This window comes from Bombina bombina, chromosome 3 (assembly GCF_027579735.1).
Source record: "Bombina bombina isolate aBomBom1 chromosome 3, aBomBom1.pri, whole genome shotgun sequence".
Lineage (NCBI taxonomy): Eukaryota > Metazoa > Chordata > Amphibia > Anura > Bombinatoridae > Bombina > Bombina bombina.
In genome coordinates this window covers 1,165,029,353-1,165,049,243 of record NC_069501.1, presented here as the reverse complement: position 1 = coordinate 1,165,049,243, position 19,891 = coordinate 1,165,029,353, and the positions used below count along the sequence as shown (strand labels likewise).

At 38.1% G+C, this 19,891-nt stretch overlaps 1 protein-coding gene across 1 annotated transcript in view; it reads right to left on the bottom strand.

The window, feature by feature from the left end:
* Positions 1–11,607: 11,607 nt before the first annotated feature.
* LOC128654584 (collagenase 3) overlaps positions 11,608–19,891 on the bottom strand; it is a 97,198-nt gene continuing 88,914 nt past the window's right edge. Inside the window, exon 10 of the mRNA XM_053708578.1 lies at positions 11,608–11,987. Within this exon, the coding sequence (XP_053564553.1) occupies positions 11,884–11,987 (104 nt within the window). The 3' untranslated portion in view covers positions 11,608–11,883. The remainder of the gene's footprint in view (positions 11,988–19,891) is intronic.

Genomic DNA, 19,891 nt, shown 5'->3' with positions numbered 1-19,891 from the left:
AGCCGGCTGAAAAAAAAGTCTAACACCTGCAAAAAAGCAGCGTAAAACTCAGTAACACAGCCCCATTGATTCCTATGGGGAAATACATTTCATGTCTACACCCTAACATGAACCAGAGTCTAAACACCCCTAATCTTACACTTATTAACCACCTAATATGCCGCCCTGACATCGCCGACACCTATATTATACTTATTAACCCATAATCTGCCGCTCCGGACACTGCCACCACCTACATTATACTTATGAACCCCTAATCTGCTGCCCCTAACGTCGCCGCCACCTTCATTATATTTATTAACCCCTAATCTGCCCCCCCCAATGTCGCTGCCACCTACCTACACTTATTAATCCCTAATCTGCCGCCCCCAACGTCGCCGCCGCTATAATAAACATATTAACCCACTTAAACCGCTGCACTCCCGCCTCGCAAACATTAGTTAAATATTATTAACCCCTAATCTGCCATCCCTAACATCGCCGCAACCTGCCTACATTTATTAACCCCTAATCTGCCGCCCCCAACGTCGCCGCCACTATATTAAAGTAATTAACCCCTAAACCTAAGTCTAACCCTAAACCTAATACCCACTAACTTAAATATAATTTAAATAAATCTAAATAAATATTCCTATCATTAACTAAATAATTCCTATTTAAAACTAAATACTTACCTGTAAAATAAACCCTAAGCTAGCTACAATATAACTAATAGTTACATTGTATCTATCTTAGGATTTATTTTTATTTTACAGGCAAGTTTGTATTTATTTTAACTAGGTAGAATAGTTATTAAATAGTTATTAACTATTTAATAACTACCTAGCTAAAATAAATACAAATTTACCTGTAAAATAAAACCTAACCTAAGTTACACTGACACCTAACACTACACTATAATACTAAATAAATTAACTAAATTAAATACAACTACCTAAATTAAATTAAATTAGCTAAAGTACAAACCCCCCCACACACTAAATTACAGAAAATAATAAACAAATTACAGAAATTTAAACTAATTACACATAATCTAATAGCCATATTAAAATAAAAAAGCCCCCCCACAAAAAAAGCCCTAGCCTAAACTAAACTACCAATAGCCCTTAAAAGGGCCTTTTGCGGGGCATTGCCCCAAAGTAATCAGCACTTTTACCTGTAAAAAAAAAATACAAACAACCCCCCAACAGTAAAACCAACCACCCACACAACCAACCCCCCAAATAAAATACTATCTAAAAAAACCTAAGCTCCTCATTGCCCTGAAAAGGGCATTTGGATGGACATTGCCCTTAAAAGGGCAGTGAGCTCTTTTGCCGCCCAAACCCTAATCTAAAAAAATAAAACCCATCCAATACACCCTTAAAAAAAAACTAACACTAACCCCCTGAAGATCGACTTACCGGAAGTCTTCATCCAAGCCGGGTGAAGTGGTCCTCCAGACGGGCAGAAGTCTTCATCCAAGCTGGGCAGAAGTGGTCCTCCAGACGGGCAGAAGTCTTCATCCAAGCTGGGCAGAAGTGGTTCTCCAGACGGGCAGAAGTCTTCATCCAGACGACATCTTCTATCTTTATCCATCCAGCGCGGAGCGGGTCCATCTTCAAGACATCCGACGCGGAGCATCCTCTTCTGGCGACGACTAAAACAGAATGAAGGTACGTTTAAGTGACATCATCCAAGATGAATTCTATCAGCCAATCGGAATTAAGGTAGAAAAAAATCAGCCAATAGGATTGAAGTTTAATCCTATTGGCTGATCCTTTCCTTTCTCAGCCCTTTTAGAAAGACTATTTGGGTAAAATATTTTCCTGAAGTTCTAACCTTATTTAAATTGGAAAATGTATTAACATAAGCATTTAAATCTTTAATGAACGTAACATATCTCTGAGGTCACTTATGTAAGGATATATTTACCTAGGGATATTACTTCATCTCTCAGCATACACGACTGCATTGGGGTTGCCTAGCAAACAAAGTATACGTTAGACCCAACTAAAATTGGGTGCAGTGTAAATATTTTAAAAAAATTGCTTGTTTTAACAATTTGAATAATTTAGTTAAAGGGCCAATTGAATCTAAAATTGTATCTTGACAATCTTCCATGATCTGTTAACTCCTTTTTTTTTTTTTTAGCCTGGTGAACCTATGAATTTGAAGATTTTGGGGTCCACTTTTCTAGTTGCATCAGCATTATTATGTAATAAAGGTCTGAGGCATTATCTTAGGAGGTTTACAAATTTGATAATCTATTAAATTTGCCAAATCTAAAGAAGGCCACCATTCTGCCTACCTGGGATGATGTAATTCATCAGGATTGAATCTAGGATTACATAGACAATAGCATTTTTTTAATCATAATTCTTTAAATGTTTGGACTTTTTAAAAAGATTTTTGTGTTCTTTAGGTTTTGGAGAAGGCTCTGATTCATGAGAAAAATATTTATTTATTTTTGTTTTTACCAGAGGAAATATCTGATTCCTCATAAGACAAATCAGAATTACAATTAGACATTGAGGAATACTGAGAACATTTCCTTCCATTCCTGCTAGGAATTGTCATGCCAGACATAAGCTGATGAGACCTATTTAGTAATTTTATGGCTATTTAAACAGCATTGGAGATAGGTCTTTTTCTTTTTATTGCTTTTTTACTTCTAACGGAATGCTGAGAATTGCTAGCCTTTAAATTTGTCATGAGACATTAATATATTCATAGAGCTATCATCAATTGTACTGATTGCTCAGTAAGAGCAGCTGCATTGTTAGGATTTTGGGATATAATAAAATAATAATAAAACTGTTTACCTGACAAAAATAAATATAATAAAACCAGAAACTGTAACAATAAAATAAGTAAAGAATTAAAGGGGCATCATAGTCAAAAAATGACATGCTCTAATTCAGGGGTTTTCAAACCTTCAGGCCTTCATAACAGGCCAGATTTTTAGGATATCTGAACTGGAGCACAGGTAAAATAATCAGCTGATTAGTAAACATTGTTATTTTACCTGCTCTCATCCACGGTAATCCTGAAAAGTTTGCCTGTTAGGGAGGCTTAAAGGGACACTGAATCCAAATTGTTTCTTTCATGATTCGGATAGAGCATGCACATTTAAGAAACTTTCTAATTTACTCCTATTATCAATTTTTCTTCGTTCTCTTGCTATCTTTATTTAAAAATCAGGAATGTGATGCATAGGAGCCGGCCCATTTTTGGTTGAGAACCTGGGTTATGCTTGCTTATTGGTGGGTAAATGTAAGCCTCCAATAAGCAAGCGCTATTCATGGTGCTGAACCTAAAATGGTCTGGCTGCTAAGATTTACATTCCTGCTATTAAAATAAAGATAGCAAGAGAACGAAGAAAAATTGATAATAGGAGTAAATTAGAAAGTTGCTTAAAATTTCATGTTCTATCTGAATTCTGAAAGAAAAAATTTGGGTTCAGTATCCCTTTAAGGACAGGTTTGAAAACCAGTGGTCTAATCTGTAATCATGTAATTACCGGTCCTACCGCACTGTGTGTTCAATAGGGTTAAACACACTTTAGAAATACTGCTTGGGACCAGCAGTGCACTATATATATAAATAGAGAGAGAGAACATGATTTCATAGGTAAATTTAAAAAAAATAATTCTAGCAATGTTCTTTGAGCAAGTTTTTCTGCACACATAATGAATAAATATTATGTTTTAAATTAAAAACTTACATTAATACACATTAGACAGTTATCATCAATATTGAATTAAAGTGAATGTCAAGTTACTAATAGTGCCAAACGGCATTGGATCGACTAAATGAACAAGGGTTTAATTCATGAAATCTTTTATATGTATATATTTTGCAGAATTTTTACCTATTTACCGCTGCGACGATAAGCACAGCTCTCCTGTTCGCTATTTTGTCAAATTGATTGACAGATGACGATTCGTAAAAGTACCAATCCGGGCCGTGACATTTACGCAAAGGTGCTTAAAGCCCCGGGAAAACAAGTATTAGTTATTTTACAAATCGTCATCTGTCAATCAATTTGACAATATGGCGGGCGGGAGAGTTGCGCTTATCTTCACAGTGGTAAATAGGTAAAAATTCTGCAATGTATATATAAAAGATTTCATGAATTAAACCCTTGATAATTTTTATAAGTCTATCCAATGCCGTGGGGCACTATTAGTAACTTGACATTCACTTTAATTACTTTTCTTTTATTGCCTATATGTTTAGGTCTGTGAAAACGCTGCAAAAAACAACTTGAAAAGTCTGTGAATAGACTTTATTTTATTATTTTCAATTAAATAGATTGTTATTTTATATCATTTCCTAATTCAATTAGTTTTTCTAATTAATTCAGTAGTTCTTCTTAACACTACAATATTTTCATGCATAAATTTAGCTTGATTGGAATGAGCCCCTGGTTATCAGAAAATAAGAAGACTGAAAAATAGGGACAAACCCGCAAAAAAGGTTGTGAGAATCAAATATAAAAAGAATGATAAAAGGGGTGATTAATTTAAAGGTGAGTAATTTTCACTTACATGTTTTTCCTTGGTTGCTTCACTACTGCCATCTACTGATGGTCTTGAAGTATGGTAAACTTTTACTTCATCGCAAAATACAGTCAAGCAGATTGCATGCAAGAATATTGCTGTTTACTTTGATTGCGTGATTATGAAATTAGGTCAGATGAGAAATAAAAAAAAAACACTGTTGGCTGCAACTGTGTTTCAACGATCAAACTGCACCCACCACTTTCCATATATGTCTGGAAATGGCAAGGGTTGACAGTGTCATTATTTTAACAAAATCACCATTGTTTCATCAGAAATGATCTGATAAACTAAAAATTTGGGGAAAATATGTGGCAGAGTTAAGCTTGTGAAGCCTGTAAAAAGCTCTTTCAGTTTGCAAGAAAGACTTAAATTACAGGAAAAGGGAGCAAAATAAGGACTCTATATCGCTAAGTTTGTTTTACTAAACATAATTAAGGGTTTGATATTACTATCTTATTGGGTTTTTTGTATACATTATTAGTCAGGTAGATTATTGCAGACATTACGTAGGTGTAGGCGGTATTAGAAAGTTAGTTGGGCGTTTCAGGGGAGTGTAGCTAAGACATGATGTAGGTTCTGTGGGAGTTAGCTGGGCGTTCCAGGGGGAGTAACCTGTACTTTGATTGGGATACAGGTTACGAGTAGGGTGTCAGCCATGTTTGTCTCACCACCTTTTCAGTGACGAGACTTTACATTGTGAGGCAGTTAGTGTAGGTTTAGGGAAAGTAAGGTCAAACACGGCAATTTTTCTGACACAGAAAGCGTGTTTTGTTTCACTGAGCACACTGTCTGTACGCACCCCCCTGCACAAAGATTGTGCCAACAAGTGGCGAACATGGCAATGTTTTGCTGACGTAGCGCTCCCCATTAAATCCTATGGGAGACACATCTGGGACGAAGTGACGTGTTCCTACTACCAGGATGATCACTTCCTTCCTCCTCCTCTTGATGAAACATGATCGCCGATGGGAATGTGCGACCGTGACGTCACCACATTCCTGAGCGCACACCAAGTGACGGGTCGCAGAATCCGATTGAACAGCTCAGCATCCTGTCAGATTTTTTAGCCTTTGCCGAAGCGCCGCTGTTCTTTTATCAAGCGCTGCATGGATGTGACAATGACAGTTAGACAACTGAGAGCGGTGGGGGAGTCGAACGCACCTCTCATGCTCCCCTAAGAATTATCCGCCTGGGGAAACCGCCCCTGTGCCCCCCTCCGCGGTACGCCACTGTGTGCATGTGTATGTGTGTATATATGTAAATTTATATATGTTTATATTATACAAAGCATGGAAACGGACTGCACTTTCAAACCAAACTGGATACGCATCCCAGTACCCTGCTGTTAACCCAAGACATGCCTGGGTGCAAAGCCCATAGGAAAATCTACAAAACAAAAAATAATCAACACAACACAACTCGGCCTATATTTGATCCAGTCTGGCGTAGCCACACTCTCTGAAAGGGAAATTTCCCTTTACTATCCAGATATTACCCAAACACAGAAAAACAAAAAAGTGTGTTTTCTTTAGTACAGGTCCAAGGCAAAGTTAAATAATAAATGATCCCTTTAGGGTGAAATACTTAATGGTAGCTAATATTAACAATTTGTGTTGAAACACTGATTAGTATGGAAGTAGCTGAATATTTACTCACCAAACATAGTGACATTTTATATACATGACATATAGGGGGGTAGTTATCAAGCCGTCTACTTTTCTGGCTTCGCCGGCCCAATACGTCCGCCTAAGCTCGCCTACCTTCGCCGCCGCGGACCTTGAATACGTTCGCCTAAGTTATCAAATAAAGCTGTCAAAAAGCCGCGGGGCGATGAGCAGCGGACTGTGAGAGTTATCACTCATCCGATCTCGCTGCCCTTCGGCTTTTTCCCAGCTTTATTGCTAGCCTGTCACTAAGCACCCACACTAAACTGCACTGTTCTACCCCCTATACCGGCGCCCCCGGAGCCCCCCGCAACTAAATAAAGTTACTAACCCCTAAACCGCCGCTCCTAGACCCTGCCGCAACTCTTATAAATGTATTAACCCCTAAACCGCCACTCCCGGACACCGCTGCCACCTACATTATACCTAGTAACCCCTATCCTGCCCCCCCTATACCGTCGCCCTCTATTATAAAATTATTAACCCCTATCCTGCTGATCCCGCACCTCTCCGCAACTAAATAAATAGTTTAACCCCTAAACCGCCGCTCCATGAACCCGCCGCAACCTATATTAAACCTATTAACCCCTATCCTGCCCCCCCTACACCGTCGCCACCTATAATAAATTTATTAACCCCTAATCTGCCCCCCCTACACCGTCGCCACCTATAATAAATTTATTAACCCCTATCCTGCCCCCCACTACGCCGCCGCCACTGTAATAAAATGATTAACCCCTAAACCTAAGTCTAACCCTAACCCTAACGCCCCCCTAACTTAAATATTAATTAAATAAATCTAAATAAATTAACTCTTATTAACTAAATGAATCCTATTTAAAACTAAATACTTACCTTTAAAATAAACCCTAATATCGCTACAATATAAATAATAATTATATTCTAGCTATCTTAGGATTTATATTTATTTTACAGGTAACTTTCAATTTATTTTAACCATGTACAATAACTATTAAATAGTTATTAACTATTTAATAGCTTACCTAGCTAAAATAAAGAGAAATGTACCTGTGAAATAAATCCTAACCTAAGTTACAATTACACCTAACACTACACTATACTTTAATAAATTATTCCTATTTAAAAATAAATACTTACCTGTAAAATAAACCCTAAGATAGCTACAATGTAATTAATAATTATATTATAGCTATCTTAGGATTTATATTTATTTTACAGGTAACTTTGTATTTATTTTAGCTAGTTAGAATAGTTATTAAATAGTTATTAACTATTTAATAACTACCTAGCTAAAAGAAATACAAAATTACCTGTAAAATAAATCCTAACCTAAGTTACAATTAAACCTAATACTACACTATCATTAAATTAACTAAATAAACTACCTACAAATAACTACAATTAAATACAATTACATAAACTAACTAAAGTACAAAAAATAAAAAAAGCTAAGTTACAAAAAATAAAAAATTAAGTTACAAACATGTTAAAAATATTACAACAATTTTAAGCTACTTACACCTAATCTAAGCCCCCTAATAAAATAACAAACCCCCCAAAAATAAAAAAAATCCCTACCCTATTCTAAATTAAATAAATTTCAAAGCTCTTTTACCTTACCAGCCCTTAAAAGGGCCATTTGTGGGGGCATGCCCCAAAAAGTTCAGCTCTTTTGCCTGTAAAAGAAAAATACAACCCCCCCCAACATTAAAACCCACCACCCACATACCCCTAATCTAACCCAAACCCCCCTTAAAAAAACCTAGCACTAATCCCCTGAAGATCATCCTACCTTGAGTCGTCTTCACTCAGCCGAGCCACCGATGGAACTGAAGAGGACATCCGGAGCGGAAGAAGTTAATCCTCCAAGCGGCGCTGAAGAAATCTTCCATCCGATGAAGTCATCATCCAGGCGGCGCTGAAGAGGTCTTCTATCCGGGCGAAGTCATCTTCCAAGCCGGGTCTTGAATCTTCCTTCCGCCGACGCGGAACCACCTTCTTCACCGACGGACTACGACGAATGACAGCTCCTTTAAGGGACGTCATCCAAGATGGCGTCCCCTCAATTCCGATTGGCTGATAGGATTCTATCAGCCAATCGGAATTAAGGTAGGAAAAATCTGATTGGCTGATGGAATCAGCCAATCAGATTGAGCTTGCATTCTATTGGCTGTTCCGATCAGCCAATAGAATGCGAGCTCAATCTGATTGGCTGATTGGATCAGCCAATCGGATTGAACTTGAATCTGATTGGCTGATTCCATCAGCCAATCAGATTTTCCTACCTTAATTCCGATTGGCTGATAGAATCCTATCAGCCAATCGGAATTGAGGGGACGCCATCTTGGATGACGTCCCTTAAAGGAGCCGTCATTCGTCGTAGTCCGTCGGTGAAGAAGGTGGTTCCGCGTCGGCGGAAGGAAGATTCAAGACCCGGCTTGGAAGATGACTTCGCCCGGATAGAAGACCTCTTCAGCGCCGCCTGGATGATGACTTCATCGGATGGAAGATTTATTCAGCGCCGCTTGGAGGATTAACTTCTTCCGCTCCGGATGTCCTCTTCAGTTCCATCGGTGGCTCGGCTGAGTGAAGACGACTCAAGGTAGGATGATCTTCAGGGGATTAGTGTTAGGTTTTTGTAAGGGGGGTTTGGGTTAGATTAGGGGTATGTGGGTGGTGGGTTTTAATGTTGGGGGGGGTTGTATTTTTCTTTTACAGGCAAAAGAGCTGAACTTTTTGGGGCATGCCCCCACAAATGGCCCTTTTAAGGGCTGGTAAGGTAAAAGAGCTTTGAAATTTATTTAATTTAGAATAGGGTAGGGATTTTTTTTATTTTGGAGGGGGGTTTGTTATTTTATTAGGGGGCTTAGATTAGGTGTAAGTAGCTTAAAATTGTTGTAATATTTTTAACATGTTTGTAACTTAATTTTTTATTTTTTGTAACTTAGCTTTTTTTATTTTTTGTACTTTAGTTAGTTTATGTAATTGTATTTAATTGTAGTTATTTGTAGGTAGTTTATTTAGTTAATTTAATGATAGTGTAGTATTAGGTTTAATTGTAACTTAGGTTAGGATTTATTTTACAGGTAATTTTGTATTTCTTTTAGCTAGGTAGTTATTAAATAGTTAATAACTATTTAATAACTATTCTAACTAGCTAAAATAAATACAAAGTTACCTGTAAAATAAATATAAATCCTAAGATAGCTATAATATAATTATTATTTATATTGTAGCTATATTAGGGTTTATTTTAAAGGTAAGTATTTAGTTTTAAATAGGATTCATTTAGTTAATAAGAGTTAATTTATTTAGATTTATTTAATTAATATTTAAGTTAGGGGGGCGTTAGGGTTAGGGTTAGACTTAGGTTTAGGGGTTAATCATTTTATTACAGTGGCGGCGGCGTAGTGGGGGGCAGGATAGGGGTTAATAAATTTATTATAGGTGGCGACGGTGTAGGGGGGGCAGATTAGGGGTTAATAGATTTATTATAGGTGGCGACGGTGTAGGGGGGGCAGATTAGGGGTTAATAAGTTTAATATAGGTGGCGACGGTGTAGGGGGGGCAGATTAGGGGTTAATAAGTTTAATATAGGTGGCGACGGTGTAGGGGGGGCAGGATAGGGGTTAATAGGTTTAATATAGGTTGCGGCGGGTTCAGGGAGCGGCGGTTTAGGGGTTAATACATTTATTATAGTTGCGGTGGGCTCCGGGAGCGGCGGTTTAGGGGTTAATATGTATAGAGTAGCTTGCGGTGGGCTCCGGGAGCGGCGGTTTAGGGGGTAATAACTTTATTTAGTTGCGGCGGTGTAGGGGGGGTCAGATTAGTGGTGTTTAGACTCGGGGTACATGTTAGGGTGTTAGGTGCAGACAGCTCCCATAGAAATCAATGGGATGTCTGTCAGCAGCGAACTTGTACTTTCGCTATGGTCAGACTCCCATTGATTCCTATGGGATCCGCCGCCTCCAGGGGTGGCGGATTGAAAACCAGGTACGCTGGGCCGTAAAAGTGCCGAGCGTACCTGCTAGTTTTATGATAGCTAGCAAAAGTAGTGAGATTGTGCCGCACTTGTGTGCGGAACATCTGGAGTGACGTAAGAATCGATCTGTGTCGGACTGAGTCCGGCGGATCGATGCTTACGTCACAAAATTCTACTTTTGCCGGTCTCGAGCCTTTGATAACTAAGGCGAATCAGCCTCGCCACAAATACGCTGCGGAATTCCAGCGTATTTGAGGTTGACGGCTTGATAACTACCCCCCATAAAGTCAAGTCCAAAATTTTTTTCATGATTTAAATAGGGCATGTAATTTTATACAACTTTCAAATTTACTTTTATCACAAATGTTGCTTTGTTTTCTTAGTATTCTTAGTTGAAAGCAAAACCTAGGAAGTTCATATGCTAATTTATTAGATCTTGAAGGCCACATCTAATCTAAATGCATTTTGACAGTTTTTCACCACTAGAGGGTGTTAGTTCAAGTGTTTCATATAGATAACATTGAGCTCATGCACGTGAATTTTCTGAGGAATGAGAACTGATTCGCTAAAATGCAAGTCTGTCAAAAGAACTGAAATAAGGGTGCAGTTTGCAGAGGCTTACAAGGTAATCACAGAGGTAAAAAGTGTGTTGGTTATGCAAAACTGGGGAATGCCCACATTTTGTCCTATACATTGCCTGTGCTGACCCCTTGTGGCAACTTATATGCTCAAATTAGGCTTGCGATTTGCCAGATATGTCCTGCTACTGCTGCACCTAATATGAAGGCATTAAGGGATATATTGCATCCAAGTCCCATTTTGCCTCATGTAGCATTGTTTCTGATTCTGTATATATTAGTGAGCTGCAATCTGGTTCCCCTGATGTTTCAGACAGCTTGCGTGAGGGATATCTTGCTGTAGGCTTTTCAGGCACGTGACAGCTGTCCCTTGCTATAATGAACCATGGTACAAGAACATCCATAAAAAATTGCAATACAATGTAAAATACCCTCTTTTAATGCAACACGGATAAAATGCCGAATGTCCTTTTAAAATAGAAATCAAAGTCTAATAATTAAAAAGAAATGTGTTTGAAGGGGTTTACACATATCTATATATCTATATATCTATCTATATATATATAAAATGCCCAATCATAATAATATCAGTGGCAACGTGCATCAGGAGAGTTACTTGTATGCTTATGATGCACATCATTAAAAACATAGTGGTTTGCTTACAATAAAAGAGTGTGAGTTCTTATGCCAAAGGAGCAAAATTCAAGGGGGGGATTTGCACCCACTTGTCCCCTTCTGCATGTCTGAAACTGTACTTTTGTATAATTACATCAGGCAGGAATTTCAGAGACAAATGTGGAAAAAATGCTCCATGTAAAATTGTAAAATTATTTCAGAACAAGAAACACTAAACATGGATTCTGTTATAGTTTATTAGCAAACTTAAATTCAATGAGAAACACAAGTAAATAAAATAATCTCATTAATGTTTGTGTAGAATTCTAAACACTTCTCAGAAATACACCAACTTCTAAATCACCTGTGTGATTCTAGCATTTTATTGTTTCTAGTGTACAGCAAAGACACTGAAATAAACGTTATTATTCGTCATCAATATGAAAAACACATGATATATATTTGTTACATTTATGTGCTAAGTAACAATTCATGATTTGGTTTCTATGTGTTTTCTAGTAACACTTCATCCATACATTATTCAATAAGATACGAACAATTCTTCCATTTGCATTATCATATTCAATTTGTCTGGCTCCATTAGAAAAGTAGAGGTAACCTGAAATAAATAGAGATCGTTAGTCATCTATATTCTCTTACATATACATTTAGTATAAAACATTTCTAAAGTGCTGATATTCTTTTATAGGCTTAAGTAGAGCCTTGTGTGGGCTTCAACCCACTAAATAACTCATACTGTTTTCTACAATTGCTTACCGCGACCGTGTTAATGTGTTCCCCCATAGAAGTCAATGGACCAAGAAAAGTGAAAAAATCCTAAGGGGCCTATCTATCAAGCTCAAATGGAGCTTGATGCCCCGTGTTTCTGGCGAGCCTGCTCCATAACCTGTCCGTCTGCTCTGAGCAGGCGGACAGACATCGCCGGAAATCAACCCGATCGAGTACGATCGGGTTGATTGACACCCCCCTGCTGGCGACCTATCTTGTGAGCTGCTGGTGCAATGCTGAATACGGAGAGCGTATTGCTCTCCATACTCAGCGAGGTCTGGCGGACCTGATCCGCACTGTCGAATAAGGTCTGCCAGACTTTCATAAATAAGGGCCTAAGACCCTACTTGATGCAAACCCAATCGCATTTTCTCAAGTGCGCTAACCCAACATGAGAATATTAATATTTCACATTTCAATGTTCTTCACAAAGCAAAATATGTTCTGTTTATTCATAAATACATATTTCTATATATATTTGATGGTATTTGGGTATAATATATATCTATACCTATATACAATTGTATGCAAAAGTTTAGGCACCCCTGACAATTTCCATGATTTTCATTTTTAAATAATTGGGTGTTTGGATCAGCAATTTCATTTTGATCTATCAAATAACTGAAGGACACAGTAATATTTCAGTAGTGAAATGAGGTTTATTGGATTAACAGAAAATGTGCAATATGCATCAAAATGAAATTAGACAGGTGCATAAATTTGGGCACCCCAACAGAAATATTGCATCAATATTTAGTAGAGCATCTTTTAGCAGAAATAACAGCCTCTAGACGCTTCCTATAGCCTGTAATGAGTGTCTGGATTCTGGATGAAGGTATTTTGGACCATTCCGCCTTGCAAAACATCTCCAGTTTAGTTAGGTTTAATGGTTGCCGAGCATGGACAGCCCGCTTCAAATCACCCCACAGATTTTCAGTGATATTCAGATCTAGGGACTGGGATGGCCATTCCAGAACATTGTACTTGTTCCTCTGCATAAATGCCAGAGTAGATTTTGAGCAGTGTTTTGGGTCATTGTTGAAATATCCAGCCCCGGCGTAACTTCAACTTTGCACATTTTCTGTTAATCCAATAAACCTCATTTCACTACTGAAATATTACTGTGTCCTTCAGTTTTTTGATAGATCAAAATGAAATTGCTGATCCAAACACCCAATTATTTATAAATGAAAATCATGGAAATTGTCATGGGTGCCTACACTTTTGCATACAACTGTATATATACAGTATATATATATATATATATATATATATATATATATATATATATATATATATACACACTGTAGAGGATTACAGTATATATAGGTATATACAGATATAGATAGGAATATCTATTTTAAAATACATAGAGCATATTCTGCTATGTGAAATATTTACAGTAAATACACAGTATAACACTGACTTATTGCAAAGTTAGTTCATAGTCATGGACCTAACTGATTACCACTACCACCAGCAGCTGTTACTAAATTTAAAGGGACAGTCTACATTATTTTTTTTTTATTGTTTAAAAAGATAGCTAACACTTTTACTACCCATTCCCCAGCTTTGCATAGCAAACATTGTTATATTAATATATTTTATAACCTCTAAATTTGCCTATTCCTAAACCACTGCAGTGCTTTATATTTCTTCCACAACAGTAAGACAGTGCTAGTTCATGTATGACATATAGATAATGTAAGGCCAGATTATGAGTTTTGCGTTATGGCTGCCTCGCTGCTAACTTGCAAGTTATTTCCACCGCTCACCTTTAATAGCGCTGGTATTACAGGTTTTCAAAAACCCCACATTTGCGGGCGATATGGCAGCGTTGCGCTCCATTGAGCTCCATACCGCACCCAAATACCAGCGCTGCTGTGAGCTGCTTTTTCATGCTCGTGCACGATTTCCCCATAGACATCAATGGGGATTGCTGGCTAAAAAAAAGCCTAACACCTGCAATAATGGAGCGTAAACACAGTCCCATTGATTCCTATGGGGAAAGAAAATTTATGTTTAAACCTAACACCCTAACATAAACCCCGAGTCTAAAACACCCCTAATCTGCCACCCCCGACATCGCCGCAACCTACATTACACTTATTAACCCCTAATCTGCCACCCCCGACATCGCCGCCACCTACATTACACTTATTAACACCTAATCTGCCGCCCCCGACATCACCGCCAACTATATTACACTTATTAACCCCTAATCTGCTGCCCGCCAATGTCACCACCACCTACATTACACTTATTAACCCCTAATCTGCCACCCCCAATGTCGCCGCCACCTACCTACACTTATTAACCCTTAATCTGCCGCCCCCAATGTCGCCGCCAACTAACTACATTACACTTATTAACCCCTAATCTTCCGCCCCCAACCTCGCTGCCGCCACTATACTAAAGTTATTAACCCCTAAACATCACTAACACTAAATAAATATATTAACCCCTAAACCTAAGTCTAACCCTAACACCCCTAACTTTAACCCCTTAACGACCGAGGACGTGCAGGGTACGTCCTCAAAAAAAAGGCAGTTAACGCCTGAGGACGTACCCTGCACGTCCTCGGTGTGGAAAGCAGCTGGAAGCGATCCCGCTCGCTTCCAGCTGCTTTCCGGTTATTGCAGTGATGCCTCGATATGGAGGCATCCTGCAATAACCTTCTTAAGCCATCCGGTGCAGAGAGAGCCACTCTGTGGCCCTCTCTGCACCGGAGATCGGTGGCTCCCTGCGTTGGTGGGTGGGAGCCGGACCGGGAGGCGGGTGGCGGCCATCGATGGCCCTGGTTATGTGCAGGGGGGGCGGGATCGTGGGCGGGGATGACCGGGGGCGCGCACGGACGTGCGTGCGTGCACGGGAGGGCGGGGGCGGGCGCGTGCACGGGGAGGGAGCGGGTGGGAACAGCTACGCTACAGAAAATGCATTAATTAAAAATGTTAAAAATGTTAAAATGTCTAAGTAGTTTAAAAAACAACAACTGATCAGCAAGGTGGTGGGGGTTTGTCTGTGTGTGGGGGAAGCTACACTACAGAAAAAAGCCAAAAAAAATAAAAAAAAGCACCTTTTTTTTTGCAAACTGGGTACTGGCAGATAGCTGCCAGTACCCAAGATGGCCCCCAATGAGGCAGAGGGGAGGGTTAGAGAGCGGTTTTGGGGGGGATCAGGGAGGTTGGGGGCTAAGGGGGGGATCCTACACCCTAGCATATGTAAAAACCCTTTTATTTTAGTACTGGCAGACTTTCTGCCAGTACTTAAGATGGCGGGTACAATTGTGGGGTGGGGGAGGGAAGGGAGCTGTTTGGGAGGGATCAGGGGGTGGGATGTGTCAGGTGGGAGGCTGATCTCTACACTAAAGCTAAAATTAACCCTGCAAGCTCCCTACAAACTCCCTAATTAACCCCTTCACTGCTAGCCATAATACACGTGTGAGGCGCAGCAGGATTTAGCGGCCTTCTAATTACCAGAAAGCAACGCCAAAGTCATATATGTCTGCTATTTCTGAACAAAGGGGATCCCAGACAAGTATTTACAACCATTTGTGCCATAATTGCACAAGCTGTTTGTAAATTATTTCAGTGAGAAACCTAAAATTGTGAAAAATTTAACTTTTTTTTCAATTTGATCGCATTTGGCGGTGAAATGGTGGCATGAAATATACCAAAATGTGCCTAGATCAATACTTGGGGTTGTCTACTATACTACACTAAAGCTAAAATTAACCCTACAAGCTCCCTAAAAGCTCCCTAATTAACCCCTTAACTGCTGGGCATAATACACTTGTGGTGCGCAGTGGCATTTAGCGGCCTTCTAATTACCAAAAAGCAATGCCAAAGCCATATATATCTGCTATTTCTGAACAAAGGGGATCCCAGAGAAGAATTTACAACCATTTACGCCATAATTGCACAAGTTGTTTGTAAATAATTTCAGTGAGAAACCGAAAGTTTGTGAAAAAATTTGTGAAAAAGTGAACGATTTTTTGTATTTGATCGCATTTGGCGGTGAAATGGTGGTATGAAATATACCAAAATTGGCCTAGATCAATACTTTGGGATGTCTACTAAAAAAAAATATATACATGTCAAGGGATATTCAGGGATTCCTGAAAGATATTAGTGTTCTAATGTAACTAGCGCTAATTTTGGAAAAAAGTGGTTTGGAAATAGCAAAGTGCTACTTGTATTTATGGCCCTATAACTTGCAAAAAAAGCAAAGAACATGTAAACATTGGGTATTTCTAAACTCAGGACAAAATTTAGAAACTATTTAGCATGGGTGTTTTTTGGTGGTTGTAGATATGTAACAGATTTTGGGGGTCAAAGTTAGAAAAAGTGTGTTTTTTTCCATTTTTCCTCATATTTTATATATTTTTTTTATAGTAAATTATAAGATATGATGAAAATAATGGTATCTTTAGAAAGTCCATTTAGTGGCGAGAAAAACGGTATATAATATGTGTGGGTACAGTAAATGAGTAAGAAGAAAATTACAGCTAAACACAAACACCGCAAAAATGTAAAAAGAGCCTTGGTCCCAAACGGACAGAAAATGGAAAAGTGCTGTGGTCATTAAGGGGTTAATATATTTAAAATAAATCTAAATAAAAATTACTATTATTACCTAAATAATACCTATTTAAGACTAAATACCTGTCAAATGAAACCTAAGCTAGCTACAATATAACTATTAGATACATTGTAACTAGCTTAGGTTTAATTTTTATTTCACAGGTAAGTTTGTATTTATTTTAACTAGGTAGACTAGTTAGTAAATAGTTATTAACTATTTACTAGCTACCTAGTTAAAATAAATACAAATTTACCTGTAAAATAAAACCTAATCTGTTTTACAGTAAAACCTAACCTTACAATAAAATGAAATAAATTAAATGAAAAAAATACATTTATCTAAATTACAAAAAATAATAAACTCTAAATTACAAAAAATAATAAACACTAAATTACACAAAATAAAAAGAAATGATCAAATATTTAAACTAATTACACCTAATCTAATAGCCCTATCAAAATAAAAAAGCCCCCCCCAAAAAAAATAAAAAAAAACCCTAGCCTACACTAAACTGCCAATGGCCCTTAAAAGGGCCTTTTGCAAAGCATTTCCCCAAAGAAATTAGCTCTTTTACCTGTAATAAAAAAAATACAAACAACCCCCCAACAGTAAAACCCACCACCCACACAACCAACCCCCCCAAAAAACCTACCTAAAAAACCTAAGCTCCCATTGCCCTGAAAAGGGCATTTGGATGGGCATTGCCCTTAAAAGGGCATTCAGCTCTTTTACATTGCCCAAAGTCCCTAATCTAAAAATAAAACCCACCCAATAAACCCTTAAAAAAACCTAACACTAACCCCTGAAGATACACTTACAGTTTTTGAATACCAGACATCCAGGAGAAGTCTTCATCTAAGTGGCAAGAAGTACTCAACGAAGCCAGGGGAAGTCTTCATCCAAGCGGCAAGAAGTCGTCCTCCAGGTAGTCAGAAGTCTTCATCCAGACGGAATCTTCTATCTTCATCCTTCCGACGGGGAGCGGCTCAATCTTCTAGACATCCGGACGGGAGCATCCTCTTCTTTCGAAGGTTCTTGAAGAATGAAGGTTCCTTTAAATGACGTCATCCAAGACGGCATCCCTTGAATTCCGATCGGCTGATAGAATTCTATCAGCCAATCGGAATTAAAGGGTAAAAAATCCTATTGGCTGATCAATAGTATTGAGCTTCAATCCTATTGGCTGATCCAATCAGCCAATAGGATTGAGCTCACATTCTATTGGTTGATTGGAACAATCAGAATCTAAGGGACGCCATATTGGATTACGTAATTTAAAGGAACCTTCATTCTTCAAGAACCATCGAAAGAAGAGAATGCTCCACGCCGAATGTCTTGAAGATACAAGATGCCGTCTGGATGAAGACTTCTGCCCGACTGGAGGAAGACTTCTTGCCGCTTGGATGAAGACTTCTCCCGGCTGGATGAGGATGGATGTCCGGTCTTCAAAAACTGTAAGTGGATCTTCAGGGGTTAGTGTTAGTTTTTTTAAGGGTTTATTGGGTGGGTTTTATTTTTAGATTAGGGACTTTGGGCAAAGTAAAAGAGCTGAATGCCCTTTTATGGGCAATGCCCATCCAAATACCCTTTTCAGGGCAATGGGGAGCTTAGGTTTTTTAGGTAGGTTTTTTTTGGGGAGGGGGTTGGTTGGGTGGATTTCTTTGGGGCAATGCCCCGCAAAAGGCCCTTTAGTGCAGTTTAGTGTAGGCTAGGGTTTTTTTTATTTTGGGGGGGCTTTTTTATTTTGATAGGGCTATTAGATTAGGTCTAATTAGTTTAAATATTTAATCATTTCTTTTTTATTTTGTGTAATTTAGTGTTTATTATTTTTTGTAATTTAGATAAATGTATTTTTTTTTTATTTCATTTTATTGTAATGTTAGGTTTTACTGTAAGACAGGTTAGGTTTTATTTTACAGGTAAATTTGTATTTATTTTAACTAGGTAGCTAGTAAATAGTTAATAACTATTTACTAACTAGTCTACCTAGTTAAAATAAATACAAGCTTACCTGTGAAATAAAAATAAAACCTAAGCTAGCTACAATGTAACTATTAGTTATATTGTAGCTAGCATAGGTTTTGTTTTACAGGTAAGTATGTATTTAGTTTTAAATAGGAATAATTTAGGTATTAATTGTAATTTTTATTTGGAATAATTTAAATTATGTTAAAGTTAGTGGGTGTTAGGGTTACGTTAGGGTTAGGGTTAGACTTAGGGTTAGGTTTACGGGGGTAACTTAAGTTTAGTGGCAGCGAATTTGGGGGTAGCAGATTAGGGGTTAATAACAGTAATGTAAGTTGCGGCGATGTTAGGTACAGCAGATTAGGGGTTAATAATATTTAACTAGTGTTTGCGATGTGGGAGTATGGCGGTTTAGGGGTTAATATGTTTATTATAGTGGCGGCGATGTCCGGAGCGGCAGATTAGGGGTTAATAATTTTATTTTAGTGTTTGCGATGCGGGAGGGCCTCGGTTTAGGGGTTAATAGGTAGTTTATGGGTGTTAGTGTACTTTGTAGAACTTTAGTTATGAGTTTTATGTTACGGCTTTGTAACATATAACCCATAACTACTGACTTTCAAGTGGCGGTACAAATCTTGTAGTTATGGGCTGTACCGCAAACTCGTAATACCGGCGCTATGGGAGTCTCATTGAAAAAGGACTTTTTGAAAGGTGCAATAGTTACGCTGTGTGACGGGCAAAAAAATGTGCGGTACAGCTATACCTGCAAGACCTGCAAAAAAATGTGCGGTACAGCTATACCTCAACACTATTATTGTTTTTTCTTGTTTTTCATGGAACGCCAATGAGAAGACAATGTGGATGACATATCCTTTCATTTTTATCATATTTTTATCACGTATTTAGTTTTTTGTGATTTTTTTATTTCACAATTTTTTTTTTATTGAGGTTTTGCAAGTGATATTACATATCACTTGCAAAGCCTTTAAACAATAATGACAAAAAATTAAACTGCACAATAGTTGTTTATACAAGCAAATGAGTAATAACAATAGATAACAAGAAATAGGCATCTTAGACCTCCATTTTACTAAGAGAATATCTGAAATGGCTGACTATTTAGCAGACCACTTATGGACCCTTTGTTTATTAAAGGTGAAAAACATATGATAGTCACTTTGGTAG